At 52.6% G+C, this 26,510-nt stretch overlaps 1 protein-coding gene and 1 long non-coding RNA gene across 6 annotated transcripts; one reads left to right on the forward strand and one right to left on the reverse strand.

Moving 5' to 3' along the window:
* Positions 1-4,126: 4,126 nt before the first annotated feature.
* On the reverse strand, positions 4,127-7,703 carry LOC147574310 (uncharacterized). Of its 2 annotated transcripts, XR_015244103.1 has the most exons (5): positions 6,985-7,703; positions 6,603-6,703; positions 5,477-5,565; positions 4,489-4,620; positions 4,127-4,236 (listed from the first exon to the last, which is right to left on the reverse strand). It is a non-coding gene; the product is annotated as an uncharacterized LOC147574310 (long non-coding RNA). The 2 variants fall into 2 exon arrangements; XR_015244104.1 differs by lacking the exons at positions 4,127-4,236; positions 4,489-4,620 and adding an exon at positions 4,679-5,377.
* A 32-nt stretch (positions 7,704-7,735) lies between these two features.
* Positions 7,736-17,652, forward strand: COPZ2 (coat protein complex I subunit zeta 2). Of its 4 annotated transcripts, XM_086687105.1 has the most exons (11): positions 7,736-7,893; positions 8,661-8,735; positions 10,324-10,405; positions 10,942-11,033; positions 11,490-11,545; positions 11,637-11,780; positions 12,261-12,338; positions 14,648-14,699; positions 15,320-15,358; positions 15,998-16,115; positions 17,312-17,652. In XM_086687105.1, the coding sequence occupies exons 1-10, from the start codon at positions 7,783-7,785 to the stop codon at positions 16,067-16,069; spliced, it is 801 nt and encodes a 266-aa protein (XP_086543231.1). In that variant the 5' UTR covers positions 7,736-7,782; the 3' UTR covers positions 16,070-16,115; positions 17,312-17,652. The 4 variants fall into 4 exon arrangements, with proteins under 4 accessions (XP_086543231.1, XP_086543232.1, XP_086543233.1 ...); XM_086687106.1 differs by lacking the exon at positions 15,998-16,115; XM_086687107.1 differs by lacking the exon at positions 11,637-11,780 and having other exon boundaries at positions 7,737-7,893.
* Positions 17,653-26,510: the final 8,858 nt, after the last annotated feature.

A 26,510-nucleotide genomic window follows, 5' to 3' on the forward strand; every position in this document is an offset into this window, starting at 1 on the left:
GAAGTCCTGTAGTGGATATCAGACTGACTAACATGAGATCGAGTAAGTATTCACTGAAATGAAATGGCAGTTGTAGGTGAGAAGGCCACACTGGGGAGATAACACATGATATCGTCACATCACTTTGAAAGCCTGAATTCATTTGGTCACTTTGAGGGACTCAAGTTTGTGGAGATAGCACTCACCCATCATCTCCTCTCCTTTCCTTCCTGGGGTCCTGGAAGTCGAGGGAGTAGCAAGCACGGAGAACCGGAGGGGCTCCTTGTTAATCCCTAGAGAAGGGATGGGAGAGGTGTGGAAAAGTCTTTTGTTTGTGCCCACTCTGTCCCCGTCATTTCCTTTTGCCTGCCAACTTCTAGTACTGCGCTTCGATGCGTATAATCATTCTTTGAACGTACAGTGGGAGGGAGGTGCATCAGGAACCGTATGATTGGGTTAAAGAATGACTGGATAAAGTTTCCTGCTCAGCAGTTACTCAAGGGTGGGAAGGAAGAACGAAAGACAAAGAACTGCTAGCCCATTGCAAGGGCTGAGGAGGATCTAGATGTAGAGACGGTCTCAATCAGCAGCAGGCAGTTAGGCCTGGCAGGGTGTGGGCGTCCTGGATATTTAATACCCCTTGGTAGCAAGAGAAGATCAGATCAAAACACTGTCTTCTACTCAGTCTAGAGTTCCAGATCAAGTCTGAGCAGGTGCAAACCTCCTTCCCAGAACCCACTGATTAACCCTGTGAAATCCAGGGCGTGTGTCCTTCAGCGAGGAAGCCACCGCCCTCCCTTCCCCTGGCATCCTCTCCCCCTCCTTTGCTTTGGACAGCTGTTAATAGGACAATTACCCAAGAAGCAAAAGAACAATCCCATGCTGATGTGTCATCAGTCCTGGTATATCCATTAAATCAGACTGAGAAGACCACTGGAAAAAGTGAGCACATGCATTCCCCTCCCTAAGGGAGAGGCTGAGAGCCATCAGAAAAACCAGGCCTTGCCCGTGTGACTCGAGACTGCTTGGGAGAGAAGGCAGTGGGAAGCCAGGAAGAGAGTTAGTTCTAATGCACAGGGATTTAATGTAATCGAAGAGCCCGCTAAGTATACGCTGAATTCTCTACTCATCTGGGTTATATCCCTGTTGACCCGGCTTCCTCCTTGGAAAAAGCTGTTGCCACCAGCAGGCACATCCATCCTCCAGTCATCCTGGGAGGAGGACACCTGCCAGGAAACGCTCAGAGAAGGGATTGCATTTCTTCAGGAATAGCAGGAATTGCTTTTTCCCCTAAAGGGAAATCCAGTCTTTCTGCTATTCTGGTTGCCCATTCTTTTTCCTTTTTTAAAAAATGTTTTGAAATGTTGCTAATCTATATAAACATTCCTCACTCTCCAACTTCCATCTAATCCAGGGGAGTGTAATAGATGAGTGCCTGAGAGTTCCTTACAGCCCTTCTGAGAGATTCTAGGATTACATCCTGTCAATACTAAATGTTAGCATGTCTTGCAAAGAAATCAATTAGTTTTCCACCTAATCCAGACATCTGGCCTCCTTTCTTAACATGGTAAACATCATTAGCAAGCTTGTTACCATTAAACCCTCAAAAGAGGTAAAGCTCTTGGCAAGCCTGCCTCTTCCCTATGCACCTCTACCTCGGCTATCTTAGAAGATTGCTTCTCAACTCTGGCTGCACATTAGAATCATCTGGGGGGCTTGTAAAAAATATCAATGCCCAGGTCCCACCCCCAACCAATTAAGTCTGAATCTCCCAGAGCAGCCCTGGGCATCAGGATTTTGTAAAAGCTCCTCAGGTGATTCTTATGTGCAGCCAAAGTAGAGAACCGCTAGCTCGGAGCAAGAATCCAAATTGGGTAAAAAAAAGAACAGCAGTGGTAATGCACAAGCACAGACTCGAATCCCCACCTGATTTTAGGATGTTTTCTTTCCCAGTCCTAAAATGCCCTCCTCCTGGAATTATCCAATGAAAACACCTCATTGTTCATTCACGTCTTGGTAACAATTTATGAAGCTGAGTTCAGCCTTTCTGTATGTCTCACCGCATTGTCCCCCAACAATGTTGGGTAAATTTCGGGGAGGTGCTATTGTGAGGTGGGAAGAGTGGGTGTTTTGGACTCAGAGCTGGGTTCAAAAATCTGGCTCTCCCACTCACTTGTTGGGCCCTCCTGAGCTAAATGGAGATAACAACATACAGATTCAAAGGTTTAAAAATCAGATCCTGTGGGGCGCCCGCTTGACTCGGTAGAGCAATGCAACGCCTGCTCTCAGGATCATGAGTTCAAGCCCATGTTGGGCATGGAGCCTACTTTTTTTTTAATGTTTATTTTTGAGATAGAGACAGAGCGTGAACGGGGAGGGGCAGAGAGAGAAGGAGACAAAATCTGGAGCAGGCTCCAGGCTCCAAGCTGTCAGCACAGAGCCCGATGTGGGGCTTGAACTCATGAATTTTGAGATCATGCCCTGAGCCAAAGTTGGATGCTTAACCAACTGAGCCACCCAGGTGCCCCAAGCGTGGAGCCTACTTAAAAAAAAAAAAGTCAGATCCTGTGTATAAAGCCACCTATGGGGGCGCCTGGGTGACTCAGTTAAGAGTCTGACTTTGGCTCAGGTCATGATCTCACAGTTGGTGTGTTTGAGCCCTGCATCGGGCTCTCTGCTGTCAGCACAGAACCAGCTTAAGAGCCTCTGTCCCTACCCCCCGCCACTCTCCCCTCCCCCCACCCCTCGCTCGTTCTCTCTCAAAAAAAGTTTTTTTTTTTTTTAAATAAAGAACAAAGCCACCTGTGACTGGGTAACGCTGAGCATGAGGCTCCTTTCTTGCCCAACTCTCCACCCACTCTACAACCTTATTATCCCACAGAAGGCCAAACGCCTTGAAGAAACGTGAACTGTCCTTAGCATGGTCAACTGGAAATTCATCCTGCAGACAGAGCATGGAAGCTTTCATTTTCTCTCTGGAAGATGCCACAAGCTCACACATCCACACCTCGCATTCCACACACACCTCCCCCTCTTGACATTATAGCAAGAAAAAGAGAGAGAGAGAGAGGCTGTTACCCAAGGGAGCTGTTTCTTCTTGTCACACAAGAACAGATGCCCAAATCCTAGGACAGCACAGAAATGTGGCAGCAGGAGGGTGAGTCAGAAGAAACAAAATGGCCTCACCTCCAAGATATACTAAGGCCCAGAGGGGAGCCCATTTGAATCCATTCTGACTCTAGCTGGTTAGAGCTGTGCCCAGCCCCTCACCGTCCATCCCCTTCCCCCCCCCCCCCCATCTCCAAAGGCACCCACCCTTAAGGGAGCAAAGAGCAGGGAAACAGGAGGCTGCATTCTTTTTGAACACAGCTTTGGCTTCCTCATTCCAGGGAGGCTCTCCAGCTGCTTCCCATCCGCTACATTTGCAGGCTTCTTAGGTGCTGCCAGGCTTATGCTGTGAAGTCCTCTTGGGACAATGCTCTGTAGGACACTGACCTGCCACTGGGCTCACTGAGCTGGTATTTTTTACATAGAACTACGTTAAAGGGGCATCCTGGGGGCCCGGAGGACAGAAAGGAATCCTGAGGTCTCTGCTGAGAGACTTTAGAGAAAGAACCATCACCGGGGAGAATCTCCTCCCGGAAAAGTTCAACTTGAGGCCTCTGAACTCACTTTTTCACTACAGCACGTAAACATGTAAAGAGATCCTGGTGATTATAAGGATTAACAACAACCAAGGTGGAAGAGGCGGCAGTGAGGAGGATTTTGTGGTTCCTGAGCTTCCTTCCAGGGCCTTCTCTTTCATCCCAGCCCCTATGCCCCTCTCTAGTGCCTTCTAGTCGACTGTCCTGTAACCAGCTCTCCCACCTCCACCCCTACCCCCACCCCCATTCCCCTTGGAGCCACACAGGCTCCCTAAGTCCCCTGACTTCCTTGGCCTCCTTCCCTCCCCTCTTCTGCAAGCTGACCCTCTCCCACTGTGGGGACCATATGCCACACAGAGGCTAGGAAATGCCCCCTGGAGGCTTTTCAATGCTGTCCTTGTAAATATGAGCTAAAAATGAACTAGCTGCCAAAAACATTAAGGCATTGAAATAATCAAATCAGTATTTTTTTTTTTTTTTATTACATACCGAGCCAGCATGACCGTTGACATAACTTCTGATGATCTGGAATCCAAACAAATAAAAGACTGCGTCTTTTCCCCCATTGCACCAAATAGTGTTGATTCATGTTCACCATTATAACTCTGATAGCCTGCAAGGAAGATTCAGATGTGTCTTCTAAATCATCACAGAAAGAGGTTCGGCAGATGTTTTCCTCAGGTGCTTGCGTGGCTCGCTCTCTCACTTCTTTCTGTTCTTTGTTCAAATGTCACCTTCTTGAAGACTTTCTCAAATGACCCTAATGAAAGTGGCATTCTGCCCTCACTCCACACCCCTTCACATTCCTGATCCCCATTCCTGCTTTATTTTTCTTCCTAGCAGTCATCACCAACTCACGTAATACCTAATTTATTTGTGTCCTCTGTTTCCCACAGAAATGCGTGCACACACACAAAAACTCTTGAATATCAGCTCCACGAAAGCAAAGATTTTGTTTGCTTTGTCCACTATTGCATCCCAATGACTGGGAAAGTACCTGTACACAGTAAGCACTCAACAAACATTTTTACAGCACGTAAAATCTGGTTTCACTGATAAGCATGTTTTTATTATTATTTGTTTAAAATACGTAGTCGGGGGGGGGGGGGCGGTTGCCTGGCTCCGTCGGTGGAGAGTCCAATTTCAGCTCAGGTAATGATCTTGCAGCCTGTGAGTTCTAGCCCCGAGTCAGGCTCTGTGCTGACAGCTCAGAGCATGGAGCCTGCTTCCATTCTGTGTCTGCCTCTTTCTCTGCCCCTCCCCTGCTTGAACTCTGTCTGTCTCTCTCTCTCTCAAAAATAAACATTAAAAAAAATACAAATAAAATAGGCAGTCTGTGACTATGTACTATCCTTCTCATCCTGAATTCATTTACTCATTGACTTAACAAATGCTTTAAAAAAAATTTTTTTTTTTAACTTTATAAAGACAGAGTAGGAGCAGGAGGAGAGGGGCAGAGGGAGAAAGAGAGAATCTCAAGCAGGCTCCAAGCAGAGTGCAGAGCCTGACAGAGGGCTTTATCCCATGACCCTAGGATCATGACAGGAGCTGAAATCAAGAGTCAGACCCGGGGCACCTGGGTGGCTCAGTCGGTTGGTCGACCGACTTCGGCTCAGGTCGTGATCTCACGGTCCATGAGTTTGAGCCCCGCATCGGGCTCTGTGCTGACAGCTCAGAGCCTGGAGCCTGTTTCAGATTCTGTGTCTCCCTCTCTCTCTGACCTTTCCCCATTCATGCTCTGTCTCTCTCTGTCTCTAAAATGAATAAACATTAAAAAAAAAATTAAAAAAAAAAGAGTCAGACCCTCAACCAACCGAACCACCCAGGCACCCCAACAAATGGTTATTAAGTACCTGTCACATGGGAGGCCCTGTCCAGGGCCCCAGGGATTCCACAGTGAACAAGACAGACACATTACCTCTGTTCTCCTAGGACTCAAAGCCTGTTGGGGAGAAGGACCATACACATTTGTACGTAAGTAAATTCATAAAGACGATATTCAGAGATTGAGAAAGGTACAATATAAGAAATCACTAGGGAGGCACCCCTGGCTGGCTCAAGTTGGTACAGCATCCAACTCTTGATCTCAGGGCCACGAGTTCGAGCCCCACGTTGGGCATGGAGACTATTTAAAGAATAATAATAACTCGGGGCACCTGGGTGACTCAGTCAGTTAAGCAGCCAGCTCTTGTTTTCTGCCCAGGTCATGATCTCACAGGTTGGTGAGTCTGAGTCCTTTGTTGGGCTCCTCTCTGATAATGCAGAGCCTGCTTGGACTCTCTCTCTCTCTCTCTCTCTCTCTCTCTCTCTGTTCCTCCCCCCCAAAAAAGAATAAATAAACTTAAAAAGAAAAGAAAGAAAGAAAAAGATGAATTTGGTTTGAAAATTTAAAAAAAATAGCGGCAACTGGGTGGCTCAGTCGGTTGAGCATCTGATTTCAGCTCAGGTCATGAGTGGTTTGTGAGTTCGAGCCCTGCATTGGGTGAGCTCAAGTCATGTTTAGGGTGAGCAGGAGCCTCACTTCAAGTGAGCAAAGCCCTGCTTTCAGTGAAAACAAGCCCCACTTTGGGTGATCGCAGAGTCTCTCTCTCTCTCTCTCTCTCTCTGCCCCTCACTCACTTGTGCCCTCTCGCTCTCTCAAAAAATAATAATAATAAGGGGTACCTGGGTGGCTCAGTTGGTTAAGTGTCTGACTCTAGATTTCAGCTCAGAGTTCAGAGTTCAGAACTCTCACAGTTCATGAGTTCAAGCCCTGCATCAGGCTCTGTGTTGGCAGTGCAGAGCCTACTTGGGATTCTCTCTCTCTCTCTCTCTCTCTCTCTCTCTCTCCCCTTTCTTTCTTCCCCTCCCCAGCTCTCTCTCTTTCAAAGTAAATAAACTTACAATACATAAATAAAATCTTAAAAAAATAAAATAAAGAGTAATAATAAATTAAATAAATAGAGTGCTGAGACAGAGAATGTGACAGGAGAGATCTACCAAGTTCGATTCCATGGGTTAGGTTCCCTTTGGTGATGAAGGTGACACTTGAATAGTGAGAAGATCTTTCTCAGCAGAGGAAGAGTCCCCTTGACAGGCATCTGGATGAGTGAGTGCAGTACACAGGGTAAGAGGCCTTGAGAAGAAGGGACAACCAATGTTGAGCCTGAAACCTGGTTTCCAATCCCCAGTCAACTGAAGTCTTTATTAGCTGCACCATCCTGATAAGGTCACACAAAACCTGAATCTCCCCACCCCTTAAAATGTGGGTGACGGTACCTCCCTCACACGTGTGAGTTACATTTGGTGACGCCTGTAACAGTGTTTAAATGCAAAATACCTGCATGGTGTTGTTAGGGGTAAACGGGTAAGTACCACTCACTTTGTACCTCTGGAGTGTGAATTTCCCACTGGCCTTAAGTATCCTGAAGTGAACGTTTGAACTCCGGTATATTTAGACCAAAGAAACCAAAGTATGGCAACGCCTGATGCCTGGTGAAGCACTCGTGCTGCGAGGCATCTGTCCTGCCACAAACTGTCCTGTGTCTTGAGAGATTCGGTGGAGGGGGGGAGGGGGGGAGGAAGGGACCTCGGCTCCCTTCCTGAGGAGTGGGAGAAAGTATTTTGCATAAAAGGGTCTCCCCAGAACTGTTCTTGTCTGCTTTCACTCCTAGAACCTTCCCCTGAGACCCGAAGGATGATTCGAGATACTTGTCCCCGAGTTATCTACCAGGGGTCAAGAGACAAAACTGGGCTTTGGCCCCAGGACAGCCTGCGCACACCCGCGCAAACCCAACTCACGGGCCAGCGGGGAGGCAGGAGGGGAAAGCAGGGCTGGTCCCGGGGCAGCCTGAGGCTTCGGAGAGCTCTGGACTTGGCCGAACCCAGAGGAGCGGGGAGCGGAGGAGGAGAGAGGGCAGGAGTGGGGTGAAGGGAGCTGGGCTGCGAGGCGCAGCGCGGAGTGGGCGGGAAGGCAGAGCGGGGAGGGCAAGAGGCAGGAAAGGACCACCGGGAACAGGAAAAGACACGCACAGCGGGGCACAGGGGGAGGGCGCCAGGCCTGCGGGCCGCGGGGACCGCGCAGGCGGTGGCCTCCGGGGGGCGGCCCGGCGGGCAGGGCGGGCCGGGCGGGCGGAGGCGGGGCGGCGGGCGGCGCTGTCAGCGCGAGGCGGCGAGCGGAATGCAGCGGCCGGAGGCCTGGCCACGTCCGCACCCGGGGGAGGGGGCCGCGGCGGCCCAGGCCGGGGGCCCGGCGCCGCCAGCCAGAGCCGGGGAGCCGGCGGGGCTGCGGGTACGGAGCGGGCGGGCGCCGGGGTCCCGGGCGGCGGGAGCTGGGCTGGGGGCGGGGGGGGGGGGGGTGGTCCGCCAACTCACGGCCCGCGCCCCCGCGCCCGGGAACTTGGGGCCCCCGCCCGGGGAGGGGTCCCGGGCCAGGGCAGGGGATAAAAAGTTCTACGGGCGCGGACCCGCGAGGAGGCCCGGCTTGAGCGCGCGTGGGGTGAAGTTCTGGATCAGTTCGGAGAGGTGATGGGCACGGCTTGGGGGTGGGGGTGGCCCGAGGTTCCGCCGGGAGGGGTGAGGAGTGGCGGGGCGGCCCGGGACTCCAGGTCCCACGGGCCGTCGGCTGACGTGCGTGCTTCTGGAGCCCCCCTCCCCGGGCCAGGGGGCTGGGGGCGCGCTGAGAGCGCGGGTCCAGCCTCGGCCCGGGGTTCGCTGGAAGGAGGAGGCTCGGCGCCGCTGTCCCCCCGGCCCAGGTTCTGTGATACACTCCGACTCGGGCTCTGGAGCAGTCAGTGCATGACAGAACTTGGGCCCGGACGGACCTTCTGCACCCAATGGGCACAGCGCCCACCCGGGGCCTGCAGTGGAACATCTGCCTGGGAGTGGAGCAGGCGCTGGAGTTGGCCCGGGTAGCACAGGGTTGGGCCAGAACCAGCTGTGGACCTTTGGGGTCGCTGGAGCCTGAGGATGGACCCCTGGGGCCAGCAGATGCCATAGAGCCAATGGCAGGGTGTCTGCCTTGAGTCAGGAGCCAACGGAGCTCTCCCCTGGTGTCAGTTGCAGGAACCTTCCCTCTACACCGTCAAGGCTGTTTTCATCCTAGATAATGACGGACACCGCCTCCTAGCCAAGGTAACCTCCCACCCTCACCAGAAGGCCCCTGAACACACGGTGCTCCAGCCCCCAAAACAGAAGTCCCCATCCCAGCTGACTCCCCTCTCAGGAGATCCCCACTGTGGGCTCTGTGATTCAGAGCAGCCGGGCTTAGACCCCCTCCAAAGATCATTCTGTGCATCCTCCTGCCTTGTCAGACTGCTGGCCCCTGAAGTCCCCTCTTTCCACTCACATTCCCTGAAATGTCTTCTTACCATTCTTTCCACTGGCCAGCTGGACCTTGGGCATGGAAGGGACCTCCTGAGAGGTCAGTGGAGTGTTGAGCTTGGAGCCGAGGAGTCTTAGTCCCCAACTCTAAAGAGGCAACCTCCACTTTTCTCCTACAGTTTGGTAAACACTGAGGATTTAGTCGGAGAAGTCTGAGAACGTAGCTTAGAGATCTTAGAGACCAGACGACCCAACTTTTTCGTTTCATAAATGAAGACAATGTGGTGTAGAGAGCTAAATGAGTTGCCTGAGGTCACAAGTACCACTATCAGAACACAGATCTGAACTCAGGTATTCCGACCTGAAGCTCGGGAGGGTGATTTTCACTACACCAACCATCCGGTTGTCCGGTATCTGTCCTCCGCGGCCTGGGGGAACCGAACTAGGATAATCCAGAAAATTAATGTCTGTCGTCAGCACAATCAGCTACAGCAGGGCTATGGCACCTAAACTAGCTACGAAATGCCTTCTAGGTTTGTTTGTTTGTTTGTTTGTTTGTTTGTTTGTTTGGGACTGAAACTTTTTGTCTTCCTGGTATTCAAATGAGCTTGCTCGCCACAGCAGTGGCCAGCAGGGAGGCGACTAAGATGCCTGCAGAGGGGACTACCAAGTGGCAAAATCCACATCCAGAACGCTGAAAGCTCAGCCGACCACACTGTGCTCCAGCAGATGATCAGACGTGGATCAGCAATGCCTAGGCTCTAGGGCCTCCTCCCAGCGGGACCCATCCCTGTTCAGATTAAGAAACTGAGTCAGAGAAACGGGCTCACCAAAGCCAAACACGAAAGCATTGATTTAGTTAGCTGGTGGGTGCTGGGAACGTTCCCTTAAATACTTAGCCTTCCCCTGTCTACAGTCAGACCCTGCTTGGCTCTGCCCCTTACAACTAGGAGATGTTGGGGGAGATCATCTGATTTCTTCATGCCTCAACTTCCCCATCAACAAAATGGGGATAATAAAGTAGCTGTCATGACGGTGATGGTTGTCACAAGGGCCCCCTGGCTCTGCCATCTTTCCTGCAGACTCCGCTTCCTGTAGAAACGGTGGGACCTAGTGGCCACCCCAGTCCTTAGCGCACAGCACATCTGCCAAATGGCCAAAAGCCGCCAGGAAATCAGGAGAGGGCTCCGAAAGGCAGGGCTTAAAATTCCTCTACTTCTTACGACGTTCTTTGCTTAAAATTTGTGTCTATGGGGAAACAGCGAGCATACGGCCTAAAGGGCAACAAACAGAGGAGATGGGGCTCTGGTTGGCCAGCACCTACATTCTCTGCCGCCCGTCCAGGGGGGATCCAGGCTCTGTGGAAACCTGTCACCCCTTCTCCTTCCCTTTCTCATAGTATTATGATGATACATTCCCCTCCTTGAAGGAGCAGATGGCCTTTGAGAAAAATGTCTTCAGCAAGACCAGCCGAACTGACAGTAAGTGTCTGCCTCTTCCTTGCTCAGAACTCTCAGATGCACTTCACCGTCCTCTCCATCTGGACACATCTGTCCCTACCAGCCATACGTACCCACAGGCCATCCCCTTTTTCTCAGAGGTTCTTTTTCCTCTCCTTCCCAGCTGTTATTCTCTCCCTTCCTGTAGGGAACCTTCACTCCCGATCCCACTCTACCCCCCACCCCACCCCCCAACACGGCAAGACCTCTCTCTCGGCAGAAGAGGCCAGTGGCATTGTATGTCCCCACAAGGCATTGCACATAGTGGGGGTGGGGGGCGGGGGGCGGAAGTCAACCCTGCACTGGGTTTGTTGACTCCTCAGAATGAGGTGGTCTCTAGAAATAGAGTAGAGCCTGGAGGAAAGGACACACAGCAGCCCGGTGGTAGTGTCCCTTGCGCTAGTCTTGTCAAGGGTTCCTTGGAAAGAGGAGGAAAAAGGGGGAGACGGGCAGAGCTGGAGATCAGGAGGAGGGACCCGGCAGAGGTGGCCAGACCTGAAAGCCCCCTCCACTTCTAGGTGAGATTGCATTTTTCGGGGGCATGACCATCGTCTACAAGAGCAGCATTGACCTCTTCCTGTATGTGGTGGGCTCCTCCCACGAGAATGAGGTGAATTCAGGAGGTTGGGGTGATGGGGAGGGTCTGTCTACGGCTCGGGCTCCGGGGTAGAAGCTGGGTTCTGAAGGCTCCTCATTGGTACCCCTCCTTCTAGGCTCTGGGGGATGGGGAGCAGCCAGAAGCGGCTCCTTCTGGGATGGTTCATATCCACGGTGCCTCTTAGTGTCCTTGGGAACCAGAAGTGAAGTCCTCTGCAGGGAGTCTTTGCTTCTTCCTTAAAATACCACTGGGGAAGGGTACACTCAGTGTCCCACAGTGGGGCACTCCAGTGCTTCTCAGCCCATGCCAGGGAGGCACGCACGCCTGAGGTCCAGCTGCACTCAGTCTCCAGCCCTGTCCTCTCTGGAAGGGGACAGCTGCCCACACAGGTAGGCCCTGGATTCTCCGTTTGGCCTTCTCGACCTCAAGCTCTTGTGTTTTCCTCCTCCCGTCTCCACCCATCCTCAGCTGATGCTCATGTCTGTCCTCACCTGCCTGTTTGAGTCCCTGAACCACGTGTTAAGGTGAGTGAGGTCCTCTGCCCTCCAAGGCCTTCATCCCCCAGGCCTTGATAGATCACAGAGGCAGGGCCCTTCCTCTGCTTTCCTCCTGAAGTCCCCAAAAGACTAAGACTGGAGCCAGAGCATCCGCCTCGAGGCCCCTGCCCTTCCCGGGACCACTGCGGTATCACCTAGAGCAGAGCCACCGGAGGGTTTGGCCAGAAAATGAGGTCCAGAGAAGCTGGGTGATTTGCCTGAGGTTGCAATCTGTTTACATTAGAACAGAGACCCAAATTCCGTTTTGTTTTGTTTTGTTTTGTTTCCTTGAAGTTCAGGGTGGTTTCCATTGCCTCCCCATTCAGTTACCTGGTATCTATCCCAGTGAACATGGCTTGGGTAAATCAAACCAGGATAATCCAACCATAAATGTCCACAGTCGAGACAATCAAGTATAGTATGGCTGTGACATCTAACCTAGCCATGAAATGCATTAGGGGTCACTCGGGGGGTGTAATGTCAATGCCCCACGTGTGGGAGGTCGGGCGGAGGAGGGCCTAAGGAAGCAGACCTGTCCTCTGCTCAGGAATCCCTTGCCTAGGCGCTCCCTCACTGCCCTTGGTGTTCTCCTCCCCAGTGCTTGTCGGGGGGTGGGGTGGGGGGATGGGTGGAAGGAGAGAGAGTCTGCCTCATCTAGGCAGAAACGCAGCTCCTCACGGCCAGGAGCTTTGTCTGCCTTCAGGAAGAACGTGGAGAAGCGCTGGTTGCTGGAGAACATGGACGGAGCCTTCCTGGTGCTGGACGAGATTGTGGATGGCGGGTGAGGACCAGGGCCGGAGAGAAGAGGGGCTGCTCAGGGACACTCACAGCAGGAGGTGCCTTTGAGGGTCAACAGCACTAGATTGTACCAAGCACACTGTTGGCTCTCTGGCCAACTCTTCCCTCCCTGCCCCCCACCCCGGCATATTCCCAGTGCTCCCATCCCCCCACCCCACTCACGAGGATGGAGGTTGATTTCCATGTTAGCCAAAGTCAAGCAAACAAGAAAGTCATCTGATGCTGAACTCTGGCAGACTGTTGAAAGGCAGGGTTTGGGGAATGGTTTGATCTCCAGTGCCCAGAAAAAAAGGGGCAGCAAAGGCCCCTGCCCCTCTCTGGAAGATCTCCATCCTGCTCCCTACTGCCTGCATACCTCCCGCTCTTAGAGCTCCATTCCAACCTCAGCTAGATGTGTGACCTGGGCCACTGCTCATTCTGCCTCAGCCTTCCTTTCCTCATCTTTCCGATGGGGATAGGGGACTGACTACCTTCCTCATAGGCAGTGGGGATTCAATGAGGCGAGGCAGGTGAAGTTCACGGCTCTGGGCTCTCGTTCAATAAACTGCTATGCTACCGCTATGCTAGGATGTTCGTGGGAAGCCGGGAGCTCTTGCGAGAAGGGTTGATTAGTGAATTTCCATGGGGTGGGGCGTTGATATCGAGGGAGAAAAGGAAATTCTGGCTCTGGGGCAAAGGATAACAGAAACCAATCACCTTAAAAACATGCCTCTTTCATAACATCCATTTTAGAGATGAGGAAACAGAGGTTCAGAAATTCAAGGGACCTTTCCAAGGTCCCATGACTAGGGAGCAGCAGGGCCAGGATCAAACACCATGTGCATGGTTCCAGAGACTATGCTCTTTCCACGACACTGTACCACCACACACACTCTGGGAGATGGGGTACGGCGGGACTCCTTTCTCCTTCCCTCCTCCTTCCCTCTCTGTCGACTGCCTGTTGAGGCGAGGCCTTGTGCTAATTGCCAGAACCCCAAAGTGAGTGGGATAAGACCCAGGCTTCGTGGGACCGGAAGTATATGCAGTTTGGCGGAACCTCTTTAAGGAGCACAGCCACACACACGCGCGCGCGCGCGCGCGCACTCACACACAAATGCACACACTATTACAAATATGAAATGAAGCGCAGGGCCTTGGAAGAGCCCTTGGAAGGGAGGATGTAAGCTTTATATGCCTCCAGGTCTCTGAGCCCCCCTGAGGAACTCAGTTTCCCTCCAAGGAAAATCAGGGAATGTCAGTTGAGACAGTGCCAGGACTGGAACCTTGGCTGGGATGTTTCTGTATTTTTTTTTTTAATGTTTATTTATTTTTGAGAGACGGAGCACGAGGTGGGGAGGGGCAGAGAGAGGGAAACACAGAATCCGAAGCAGACTCTAGGCTCCGAGCTGTCAGCACAGAGCCCGACATGGGGCTCAAACTCCCTAACGGCGAGATCATGACCTCAGCCAAAGTCGGACCCTTAACGGACTGAGCCACCCAGGCACCCCGGGATGTTTCTGTCTTATGGGTGAAAGGATCTCTGGTGAGGGGCTGCCAGGTGCCCCAGTGATAGGGCCTGGAAGAAGCTCTTCGAGAAGTATCTGTTCACTTCCCTGGGACTGGTATGAAAGAAAAATTCGGCGTCTGCATTGGAGGAGCCTCATTGAGTAAAGAGGGGCACTCGGTCAATCCCACTGCCTCTGTCCCACCCACAGCGACCAGCCCTCGCACCTGCACCCTGAAGCATCCTCACAACAGCTTCATAGTGCCCCCGCTGTGTTGTGAAAGACTGAGCAAAACTGAGCAAAGCCTTGAAACCTGGGTCTATCGAAACGGAAGGCAGATTCTTATTTTATCTGTTCCACTACTTTCGTGTACAGTATGACCCTGTGGCGTAGAATAAGAGTGAAACAAAATGGGATCCCCAGGGGCCTCCCTTCCTTCACCGCATCTGAATCCCTCCCTACACCCAGAATGCGAATAGAACTTTTCAGAGCTCAAAGGGTTTCCGTCTCTGCTTTTGACCCTCTGACCATTCTAGACCGGCCTGCCCTCACCCCGTTTCAAAGCTTTTGCCCAGTGACAACCAAGTGTGTGACCAGGTTTGATGTGGAGAGGAACCAAAGCTGAGGGCTGTCCATAGTAAGGGAGAGTTCTGGCTGAGGAATACCAGGGGGAGAGGACCCCCGGGAGGGGGGCTGCTGCAGGATGCAGTAAGGGGGGTGGGGGTCAGAGGGAGGAGGCTTAGCAGGGAGAAGAGGCAGAGGGGAGTGTCATGGCATTGATTTTCCTCCTGGGGTTTCTCTCTTGTAGTGTGATTCTGGAGAGCGACCCCCAGCAAGTGATCCAGAAGGTGAATTTTAGGGTAAGAATTTTCCTGCATGCCCCTCACTCCCATCTCCCCCAGGCTGCCCTTCCCACCCTCCCACCCCCTATCCTCCTGGCGCAGGCGAGATGCTAGGAACCCAGACTCTTCCAGCAGAAGCAACTACTAGTTTTCAGGGGCGGGGGGTGGGGGGGGTGGAGATGGCAGTTAGTACAAGCGATCTCCTCCTGCCCTCCCCCCTTTAGAATTCCCAAGTACCTCACCATCCTCCCCAGTGGCAAGTATGGACTGGGGAAAGAAAGAAAGTCACCAAAAGGCACCAGATGGCTGCCTTGGCCTTGAGTTTGGAGAGTGGAGGTACAGATAGACCCTCCCTGCCTAGTTTGGCTTCTCATGTCTGGATGAAACCTTTTCTCCCATCTTTATTCCCTTCATGCCCTTGCTCCCCATACACCCATTGACGGGCCCCGGGGTCCTGGCTTCCAAGTGGCAGGCCGTGGGGCTTCCCCTCACCGGTGATACAGGTGCAGTTCTGGCTCCCCTAACCACTGCACCACCCCACCACCTCCTCTGAAGCCCCCTTTCCCTTCCTTCACCTCCCTTTCTTTACCCAATGCCGTCTCCTGGTCTGACCACTCTCTGACACTGCTTCCCCGCAGGCAGATGACAGCAGCCTGACTGAACAGAGCGTGGCCCAGGTAGGCCCCCGTTGTCTGCCTTGGGCAGGAATGGGACAGAGGGAGCCTCCCAGGGGGACCCAGTGGGACTATCGAGGCTGAGATGTTAGGGGTGCAGGAGGGAAGAGATGAGGCAGTGACAGGCCATCTCTCAGAGAGAGTCACTGGAGGTTTCCAGAGTCTCCAAGATGGTACAGAGCTGGCCATTAATAAATGATGCATGCCTTACTAGCAACCCACCTCATCTGGCTTGGTGTAGTTGGCTGAAAAACCAGGGTCGTAAGCAACCACGCTGGAGATGGCTGGGTCACTTGTCCCCCGAAGCATTCTGGGGACTTATGGGCCCCCAAACCCAGAAGGGATAGCAAATAGGAGTTTTCGTACCACCTCACCCCTTGCTGTTCAGGGTTTCTGCTGGGGCTGTTAAGGGACCCTCAAATCTGTGACAGGATCTAACCACCTCCACTCGCCACCTTGCCCCTGAATGACCTGGCTGTGGAACAGCCTGTCCCGGCCCAGTCTCCCGCATGGTACTATCTGGGATGCATGTGCGGCCGGGCGCCGGTTCCTGGATCCGTGGCCTGACTGGTTCCACAGCTGTGCAAACTTCCTGCTTGTCAGGCCGACTGCTTGACTGACCTCCGTTCTGTCTGCCCACAGGTCTCTCTGCCCAGACTAATCCTGCTTTTATGGAACTTCCTGCCCTCGTGCACTAACTACCTCCTGCTGTGATAGCTAAGGCAGAGATGGACCCAAGCCATCCCGTGTGGAGCCCCAGGTGTGCTGCCCCCTTCCTTTACTGACTTTGCTGCTCCAGCAAACTGCCATGGCGGCTCCCTCCTCCCAGGTCCCGGTGCCTCCTCACACCTTACCGGGAAGAGGGAGCCACATGGCAGTTTCTCAGGCCAGAAAGAGGTTGGAGAGCAATGAGCAGAGCAGTTGAGAACACAGGCGCTGGTGGGAGTCATCCCAGGATGTACGTTCCGCCCTACCCCCTGCAAGCTGGGTGACCCACAGCAAGTTACCCAACCTCTCCGGGCCCCCACACAATCACAGGACGCTCCTCTTAGAGTTGCTATGAGAATCAGAAAAGCAAATGCATGGAAAGCTCTTTAGCCCGGCTCCTCTATTTTTTTCTGAAAGGGGAAAGAATGAAGACCTGGCAAGTTAATGGAATTCTTGAGTAAAAAAAACCAAGGGAGCTGTAGGTAGTGAATGCGAAGATGAGGGGAAGGTTAAGTTTCTGGCTGGGACTACAGGAGAACCCCAGGGCCGGGCTGTCTCCGAGAGAGGAGGGGGACTGTGCAGGAAGAAGGGACTTCAGTGGAGGGGAATGAGGCTTGATGGCTGGAGGGATGAACTGAAGGACATACCTGGGGTCCCCACCGTGTTGCCACTGTGTGTGCACAGTTGAATGCATTTGTCAAAGTCCCGGACCGAGGCAGTTTTCCCCAGCAGGATGTGAGAGTGACCGCATCTGAGTGCAGGTGTCCCGGGACAGCACTGGGCCAGCCCGCTTTGCCAGCTGTGCCACATCAGCAGCGGGTTGGGGTGGGGTGTTGAGGATACACTGCCAGCTGAGACCAGAGCTAGGGGTTTGCTGAGGTGTCTGGGCACAGGAAGTGTCTGGCCTGGGCCTAGTCTCTGCCTAGACGTGGCACTGTGGGCGGGCGCTCGCATGGCGTGCCGTGGGTAGACGGGGCCTGCAGCCACACCCAGGGCGGCAGAGGCACGATCGGTGGAGGGCCCGGCAGGCTCCGGCCTGGGCCGGGAGCTGGCTGCAGCCAGTTTGGACTGCTCTGTTGCTGGCCTAGCCCCACTTAAGCCTGGCGGAGATGAGCTGGTGCCACCTAGTGACGAAGGGTCACAGGGACACTTAGGAAAAGTGGGCTCGTAGACCTGGCCCTCACTGCAGTGTTAAGGCGCTTGATAGTCCCCCTCTCAATTCTTTCAACCTTATTCCCTATCCCCCAGGTTCTTCAGTCTGCCAAGGAACAAATTAAATGGTCATTACTGAAATGAAGGCTGTGCATTCAGGGCTCCCTGCCCCCAGGGCATTTCCCCAATCCTGGCAAAAGCTGAAAGACCTCCGGAGAGGAGAGACCCCTCTGTCCCCCTAGGCTCTCCCAGAACTGACTCCTGAGGTCTCCGGCCAGGGACTCTGAGACGCAAAGATTTGGCTTCAGAAGTGACTCACGCCTTCTCACTGCCCTGACCTGCCCCTTGGGCCATGAGAACCAGCTGAGCTGCCTTAACTCAGACCTTAGGCATCCTTGGCCCCAGAACCCTAATAAACCTGCTTTGTCTCCTGTCAATGGTCTCCTTCTCTCCTGGCCTGAGAAGTGTGTATAAGTTCTGATAAGGGCTCCTGCACTCCCTGTGGCTCGTCTTCAGGATGCCCAGTGCCAGGGTGTCCCGGCAGTAACCCTGTGGTCGCGATCGGGAAGGGGGTGGGTCAAGGGAAAGGGGACGATTTATCTTCCTGAGGGGGTGTGACACTAACACCACGGAGCCCCGTGTGTGATGAGAAGAGCCCAACATGATTGTGTGGCACGGTAAAAAATAATGGGTTGGGGCACCTGGCTCCAAATAATGGCTCAGTCTGTTGAGTGTCCGATTTCAGCTCAGGTCATGATCTCACAGTCTGTGAGTTCAAGCCCGCGTTGGGCTCTGTGCTGACAGCTCAGAGCCTGGAGCTTCGGATTCTGTGACTCCCTTTCTCTCTGCCCCTCCCCTGCTCATGCTCTGTCTCTGTCTCTCTCTCAAAAATTAACATTAAAAAAAAATTTTTTTTTAAGTTGATAATGGGTGATATGGCGCACATTTGGGGAAAACAGTACAAAAGATGGTACACACATAGTGACCCTGTTGGGGATTCTTTACGTCATTTTCTCCATTCCCAGCTTCCAAAAGGGAAGGGCGTAAGGCTTCCTCTAGACAAACTGAGCAACAACACGCCCGTTTTTCTTGGCTTGACCCGTACCGCGTAATTCCTATTACTAGCATACATCTTCGGCACTAGAGCCCTGCAAGCGTACCATGGCTGGGCCTGGAGGCTGGCGGCGAGGAAGCATCAACCAGCCCCCACCATGCGTGTGTGTCCAGAGCACCCAGTGAGTTCCAGAGGGTGTGAATGAAGCGTTGCAGGTCCGGAGGATGAGGAGGGAAGGGCGGGGGCGGATCCCAGAGGAAAACGGGAAGGTGGAGCGACTTCCTAGGAGACGTAACTTCTCTTCTTTCGCTTCGTCCCAGAACCGCCCGTTTTTCCCTTTCTCTGACGCCTACCCTTTCTGCGTCTCTGTACGTAAGTCCTCTACGGTGCCTAAGGGTCCCTCCCGGGGACAGCTCAGGGACCTCGATACCTTTTTAAGAGCAACTGGCGGGTAAACGCCCCGCCGAGACCCCGCCCCTGCCCCGCCCCTCGCCGGCACGCGGCGCCGCAGGGAGCCCCGCCCCAGGACCGCATCCGCGATCCTACAGCGCCACCTGGAGGGAAAGGCAAGAAACGCTCTCCCTCCGGGTCCTGCTCCCCTGACTAACTCCGCCTCCAGGGCGGGACCAACCCCCTTCTCCTAAGTTCCTCCCGGGCCTCCTATCCCTGACAACAGGGCGTTGCCCTAGCAACCAGCACGCTTGACCCGCCCTGCGAGTTCCGTGCCAGCTCGGACACACGAATTTCTGCCAGCCACTACAGTAAGAGAGCAGCGAGGCTTGGATGTTAATAGAAGCTGTCTCTGCGGGTTACCACGTCCTACATTATAAAACACCCTAAGATTGGATATTTATAATGGCCATGACTACTTCTGTAATTAGAGAAAATGATAAAGATATAGTTATATAAACAAATACATTGTAGGCACTGTCTACATAACCCATTCCAGTAAATAATGCAAAAAGGCAACTCTGAAAGGGAAAAAAGAATATGCAGTTAAATGCTGTAGAGTTCAGGGGCCAGTGTGGCGACGGGAAATGAGAACTTCTCCCTGAATACTTTGGCAAATATGCGGCCTCATCCGGTGCCCGGCTCCATCCACTGCCTCTAAACGACCGCAAGGTCTAGAGGGGCAAATTAGCTTCCTAGCAACCCGGTCGCGCCTGCCCAGGCCCTGTAATTCCAGTTATGCAGGGACTGGAATGGGAAGTCCTGACCCTTCACACAAACAGCCTCACCGAATTCCTGTGGACTATGCGATGCTATCCCCATTTTACGGAGGGGCAACACCGAGGCTCTGAAAGTTAAACTGTTTGCAGCAGTTTCCGCAAAGCCCGGCTCGGGAAGGAGAACTGGAGAGAGGTGGCTTTCCCGCGCCCCCTGACCTAGGGCCACACAGGGACTGTACTGGGTTAAGAGGAATGAGCGGAGGGGGCATAGTAACGCAGAGAGACGACAGGAAAGGTGTCCTCGCCCGCTGTGACTAAAGGACTACGGGGAAGGGAGGTGCAGCAAAGCAGCCGACCCACGCCCGCGGCGGGGAAAGGACGGCGCTGAGAAGGCAGCGGAAGCCGGGCAGTGTGGGCAGGGAGGGCGAGCTACTCCTTCCCCGGGATCTCAAGTCTGCTGGCCCGTCTGGGGGCCGAGACGGAGAGTCTGCTGCGTCCCCGGGCCCCTTGGCGCCCGCAGCCCCGGGAGCCGCCAGAACGGCGGGCCTGGCGGTCTGCCTAGAGCTCTGCCCGCCCGCACGCACCCGCTTTCCCGCAGATCGCCTCAGCGCTGCCCCGGGCCGGAGCCGGCCGCCGCAGAGGGGAGCGCGCAGCACCCGGCAGGCGGGGGCGCCGTCTGCCGGGGACCGGGTTTCGGGAAGGGCGGCCGGCGGTTCCCGGCGGGAGCGGCCGCGGAAGCCTGGTCTTCCAGTCTGTTCTCATCCCCAGGGGCCCTCCCCGTCTTTCTGCTTCCCCCTCCCCTTCGCCCTCTTGGGCGACCCAGCGGGTCTCTCGAGTGGATAAGGGGAAGGGGACTTCAGGGCACTCCCTTTCTCCTGCAGAATGGGCACCGGGGCAAGTCAGAAACCGAGACTGTCTGGCTTGGGTCCAGACAAGAGGGCGCACACAGAAGCACTGGCCCCAGGACTCTGCTCGCAGGAGGAACACTCGCCGCACCTAAACCGGGCTAGGGACATGGTACCGCCAGGCCTTCGGGGTCCCTTTACGCCACCCAGAGCTGGTGGCTCCAGTTCCCTCTACGCGCGCCCCCAGCTTTCTGGCCATTGGCTGGCAGGAAGGCAGAGCTGGTCGGATTGGCTTGCGTCAAGACAGTGATGGATGGCTCCCCGTTGGCTGGACCGTCGCGGAACAGAGGATATCTTTGCTGGGAGGCCCAGATCCGCTAAGGAGGAGCCAACCAGGCGGGGGATGAACTAGAGACCCGCCTAAGCTCAGACTTTCTGCCCTCAATCTACCTTAGAAACCAGAGAGATAGAGAGAGAGAGAGAGAGAGAGAGAGAGAGATCTTACCTCTGAATTTCCAGTAAATACCCCTTTAACTCCAGAACCTGATGTAGGCAAAGTTGAAATTTTTTACCCAAAACAGGGTTGGCACAAACCTACAGGCCTCCCTTTCCCTCTAGATAGGGTCTCCTTCATTTAACAATATTCGTGCATTATATTCATTCATTCATTCATTCAAGTGTTTGAGTGTTTGCCATGAGCCAGGTACTAGGCAAAGAAGAGAGGGAAACTGATTTGCAAGTGATAGACTCCAGACTTGGCAGTGGGGTAGGGGTGGAGGGGTAAAAGTAGAAAATGGTTTTGACATCTGTAAATACTAAATACTAAAACTGGAAAATATCGCAGATGAGGATCCAAAGAAACGAGAGCCGTTGTGAGGTACATGTGGACTTTATCCTCTGTAGGTAGATGAGTGGCGTTCCCCAAGGTAGACCCTTTGGTAAGAAAAGCAGTACTGATGCAAAATAATAATAATAATAATAATAATAAATTCACTTTCGTTTGGAGAGAATTCTTTTCAACAGGCATTTGCTAACTGTCTGTTCTGAGCAGGTCACCTTGCTGGAGGGTGGTGGGAGCTTCTAAGAAGAATTGCAAGACACAGCTCCTGATCTGACTGGGAACAAAGTTACGTATTTGTAATTTGCAGAAATTGTAAATATTGACAGAGGAGATGGTGTGTTACACCATGCTTTGTTCTGTCGAAAGAAGTCAGGGAAAGAGACACTACAAAGGGAACAATATTATCTGCAAAGCAGAAGGCAGAGAATCTTTGGCTAAAGACTTGCGGGTAGGGGCGCCTGGGTGGCGCAGTCGGTTAAGCGTCCGACTTCAGCCAGGTCACGATCTCGCGGTCCGTGAGTTCGAGCCCCGCGTCGGGCTCTGGGCTGATAGCTCAGAGCCTGGAGCCTGTTTCTGAGTCTGTGTCTCCCTCTCTCTCTGCCCCTCCCCCGTTCATGCTATGTCTCTCTCTGTCCCAAAAATAAATAAACGTTGAAAAAAAAAATTAAAAAAAAAAAAAAAAAAGACTTGCGGGTAAAGGTAGCTGGAATGGGTATATGCACCTCTGTGAGGAGGACTGGGATGTGTTGAGACAGGAGACTTCTGCCTAGACAGGTGGCTCCTGGATGGAGGTGAGGGTTGAATGCCATGTGCTGAAGAGTAATGACCACATGCTGAGTTTACCACTATTCTGTCCACCCCAGAAACAGTATGGTTCTCAAAACACCCAAACAAGGCAGATACCGTTAGCCTTCTTTTCACATCTGAGGGACCTGAGTGTTTGGATAATTTGCCTCATGGCACAGAGGTGAGATTTAAGCCCATACTGGTCTGACTCCGTTGCCCGTTGCTTTTTGCCCACAGAGCCAAGGAGCCTGGCTTATACTCCGAAGGCTATAGGGAGCCACTGAAGATTTTTTCAAGCAGTTAAGTGATAGCAACTCTGTGTTCTGAGCAAGACTCTTTGAGCAATGTGAAATGTGGATTGAAGAGGCAAGAATTTAGGGTCAGTGTATGACTCACAGAAGGCAATCGTTTTCACTACACCCACTTCTTATTCTTTACTTAAAACAGCGCCACCCACTGAGGCTGAGGATCTCACCAAACAGCTTGCAGAAATCAGAGTTCCATTCAGAGTTTGATTCGGAATTTGAGTTGGTGCTTTTGAATTAATTCAGATAATTCCAGGTTATCATTCCAAAACAGAGCTTCCAAAGGGACCACTTCGTTAGGGACAATGATTTGGATATTTAGGTCCTAAAATGTGTGTTAAGCAGTAATAAATTCACAGTGTAGCTTATATGTTTGGTACTCTCTTATCATCCTCACCTACTCCCAGTCTGAAAACACACACACACACACACACACACACACACACACACACATACACGCACATACATACTGAAAAAAAAAAAAAAGAGAGAGAGAACCTGATTCCGTTCGACCAGACCCACATTTTCTTTTTATGCAGACACCTCACCTGATTTTTAAGGCATTGAAATATGTATCTTATTCTCCTGGCTGCAGTGAGCCCTCATCCAGAAAAACTTGAGGAAAGAAGAAAATTCTGAAAGTCATGGAGGCGCCCACCCCCAGGCAACAGCTCCTTAGTGACTGACAGGGGTTACTGAGGTGGGTCTGTTGGGGACGTATGGGGCAGATTAAGCAGAGACAGGGTTTCACTGACAGAATGACTGGAAGAGACTGGCCTCAGCCGCTTTGGGGCCGGTGGGTTAGGAATCATCCCTACCACTCCAGAGGGTCCAGCCCTGTGTTCAAAAGGCTGGGAGGAGCCTCCTGGAACGTTCTCTCCTAAGAGGTGACTGGGAAAGTCCAGAATTCAGAACTTGGTTATGGGAAGCAGATGAGATTTTGAAAACTTCTGAGACCAAAAATTATCTCCACCTTTTCTGAATGGCTGCCTCTCACAGGTCTGCCCAGAAGATGGTGCTGTAAGACAAGGCCCACTTCTTTCTTGCCCGGCTGCGATCGGGATGGGACAGTGAAAGCCTGCAGGAACCAGATCTAGGGGGCTTCACCACCTACCCAGCGGCAGTCATCCCGCAGTGCTGAGCACTGGAGTCCGTTCCTAGAGATCCCTAGATAACTGAACAGAAGCTTGAGGTTGGGGGGCATCTCACGAGAGAGAGGCCTGAGCATCTTGATGGAAAGGATGGGGGGAGGGACCCTAGGAACCAGGGACAATTGCACTGAGAAAACAGGGACTCTGATAAATACACTGTCAAGAAAACCAGATCTCCCTTTCAACACTGGAGACTCGGCCCCACTCCTTAGGGTAGCTGAAGATTGGGCAAGAGGGCTGAGGGGCTCTGGGCACTGAACTGAGTTTATACTCTGTGGTAGAAAAAGGAAATTGGGTGGTTGTGGGAGAGCAAGCTAGAGACCCTCAGACGAGGGAAGGGGAGCTGAAAGGGTGATTTCTTCAGTGTCACAGAGCTAACAGGTGACAGGTTTCCCGAAACCCTGCTCACCTCTCTCTGCCCGGCTGCCCCCTGCTTTCGGCAGAACATTGGAATCTAACACTTAACAAATAGACTTGCCACAACAAGGACTGCCTTCCTGGGCAATTAAAAAAAAAAAAAAACAGGGGCGCCCGGGTGGCGTAGTCGGTTAAGCGTCCGACTTCAGCCAGGTCGCGATCTCGCACTCCGTGAGTTCGAGCCCCGCGTCGGGCTCTGGGCTGATGGCTCAGAGCCTGGAGCCTGTTTCCGATTCTGTGTCTCCCTCTCTCTCTGCCCCTCCCCCGTTCATGCTCTGTCTCTCTCTGTCCCAAAAAAAATAAATAAACGTTGAAAAAAAAAAAAACAAAAAAAACAAAAATAGGGCTCTTGACTCAAAATCCCAATCCACATCTTTCCTTGCATGTTTTCAATCAGATTGTTTGAGGTATGATTTACACACATTAAAATTCATCCATTTGAGGGGGCGCCTGGGTGGCTCAGTCGGTTAAGCATCCTACTGCCGCTGCAGTCATGATCTCGTGGTTCGTGGGTTCGAGCCCCGCGGCGGGCTCTGTGCTGACAGCTCGGAGCCTGAAGCCTGCTTCGGAATCTGTGTCTCCCTCTCTCTCTGTTCTTCCCTCGCTCACTCTCTGTCTCTCTCTCTCTCTCAAAAGTAAATAAAGCTTAAAAAAAAATGATTTGTCTCAAAAATAAATAAAAACATTTTTAAAAATTAAAAAAAATAAAAATAAAATAAATAAACCTTAACAAATGAAAAAAATCATCCATTTGAAGACTACATGTTAATTGACAAGTGTGTATAAGTAGTTTGTATGGTTTCCAGGTACGGCAACTCCAACAGAAATTTTTAAATAATGAAATTAATAAATGGGTGCCCCCCCCCACTGCATTTATTTTCAAACAGAGGAAGAAGAATATATATTCAGCATATATATGAATATATATAAAGCTTCTCACATAGATTTCTTCTAACAAGACTTATGTGAACAACTCCTATTTGCCATGTTAGGTAAAAGAATTTTGTTTCCTCTGCATATGTAATTTTATTTGCACTCCCTGGGCTGTGGGGTGATTCACCCCACTGACAGCTGGGGAAAACTAAAGCTACTGTGGTCTTGGGAGCACAAGCAGTGAGGTCTTGAACCACGGTGCGAGCTTCACTTGGAAGAAAGATCTCTCTTCTGTTAGGACAATCTCCTGGACTCCGTGGGCCTGCCATTCCTATGTGTTCCCTGTGAACCCGGAATATTTGCTGGAACCAGCCAGGTGGAGAGTCAGAATGGCTGGGATTAGGCTGATGGGTGGGTAGGTGGGGATGTGAGTGCAGGAGGGAGAGGGAGAACAAAACACACTTCCCTAGGGTCCATTAGAAACTGGGGGCAATACCGAAACAAATCAGAGAAGGTAAGAATCCTGGAAAACCTTGTGGAGCACTGTGCCTCGCACCGCCCCTTCTAGCCCAAACCCCAACAAGGATTAGAAGGCAGGAAGGCTGCTTTTGTGCACCAAGGACAGAACAAGTGTTTACAAAGCCTGGAGAAGCGTGCCAGGATGGTAGTCTAGGCACAGAAGGAATTTCCAGGACGTGAAATTAATACCGCTCCATCCTGGAAAACAACTAAAAGGAAAAAAAAAAGCGGGGGTCTCTAGGTCTGTACCTCTTTTGTTCTGAGGGGGTGCATTTGGGGTCTTCTTGAAGTTCTACCTGAATGCACCGAGAGGAGCTGAGGTGCAGCAGGTAGGAAAGAGACAAAAAGGAGCTGGGAAGGCATGGGGGCAGGGGGGAGCAGGGGAGAGACCAGGAGGCTGGGCTGAGAGATAGCCCAGGACTTAGGAGGGTTCCTGCCTGCCTCCTGCGCGCATCATGAGCACCCCCTCCAAGATGGGGGCCCCCCAGGGGATGCTCAACTTAAAGCTCAGAGGCTGGGCAGCAGCAGGAAGGAGGGAATTGGGGTGTCCCAGGGCAGACCGGCTCAAGGGATCTATTTGTTGAGCCAGAGGCCCAGAGACTGCTGTATGCAAGCTGCTTAGGGCTCTAGGTCGCAAGAGAAATAAGGAGCTTCCCTGATGGCAGTCTTACTCCTTCTCCTCTTCCTGACTCACCTCTTCCTTCCACTCTCCTTAAACCTGCTGAATCCCTTAGGCAGCTGGGATCAACATAAGCTAGAGGCTGATCCGTGTACAAGGGAAATAGGGGAGCCTGGAAACAGCAGAACCTGGGAGAGGTATCCGTGTACAGGGCAAATGAGGGGAGCCTGAAAACAGCTGAATCTGGGGAGATGGAACTGCCTAGTGAGAGAGCAAGGGGGTTCTGGAAACTGCCGAACCCAGGGAGGCCAATTTGTATACCGGGGAAACATGGGGGAACCTGGAAACAGCAGGATCTGGGGAAACAGTTCGTGTACAGGGGGGGCAGAGACTGAGAAGCCTGAAAACTGTTGAGGCTGGGGAGGTGGATTCGTGTGCAGGGGGAGCAAGGGGAGACTGGAAACCGCACAATCTGGGGAGATGCGCAGTGTACAGGAGAAGCTGGGGCAGCCTGAAAACAGGGGCTCTCAGGGGATGGATTTGTGTGGGATTGCAGTGGGGGGATGGGGGAGCCTGGGGAATCTGAGGAGGCAGGCAGGGCAGAGAGACCGACAAGCACCGGAGTGGAGTCAAAGAGGTGGTGATGTGGAATGGGGGGGCACAATGAACCCCCTTTCTAGGAGGTTTGAGTCAGACTCCTTGGCAGCCCCTTCTTC

This window comes from Puma concolor, chromosome E1 (genome assembly GCF_028749965.1).
Source record: "Puma concolor isolate L17-30 chromosome E1, mPumCon1.1.hap2, whole genome shotgun sequence".
Taxonomy (NCBI): domain Eukaryota; kingdom Metazoa; phylum Chordata; class Mammalia; order Carnivora; family Felidae; genus Puma; species Puma concolor.

Bases quoted from the DNA above. Each gene is read 5' to 3' on its own strand.
- COPZ2 (XM_086687105.1), top strand. From the start codon at position 7,783: ATGCAGCGGCCGGAGGCCTGGCCACGTCCGCACCCGGGGGAGGGGGCC. The intron at 11,034-11,489 runs GTGAATTCAGGA...ACCCATCCTCAG, and splicing joins GCTCCTCCCACGAGAATGAG to CTGATGCTCATGTCTGTCCT. The intron at 15,359-15,997 runs GTAGGCCCCCGT...GTCTGCCCACAG, and splicing joins CTGAACAGAGCGTGGCCCAG to GTCTCTCTGCCCAGACTAAT.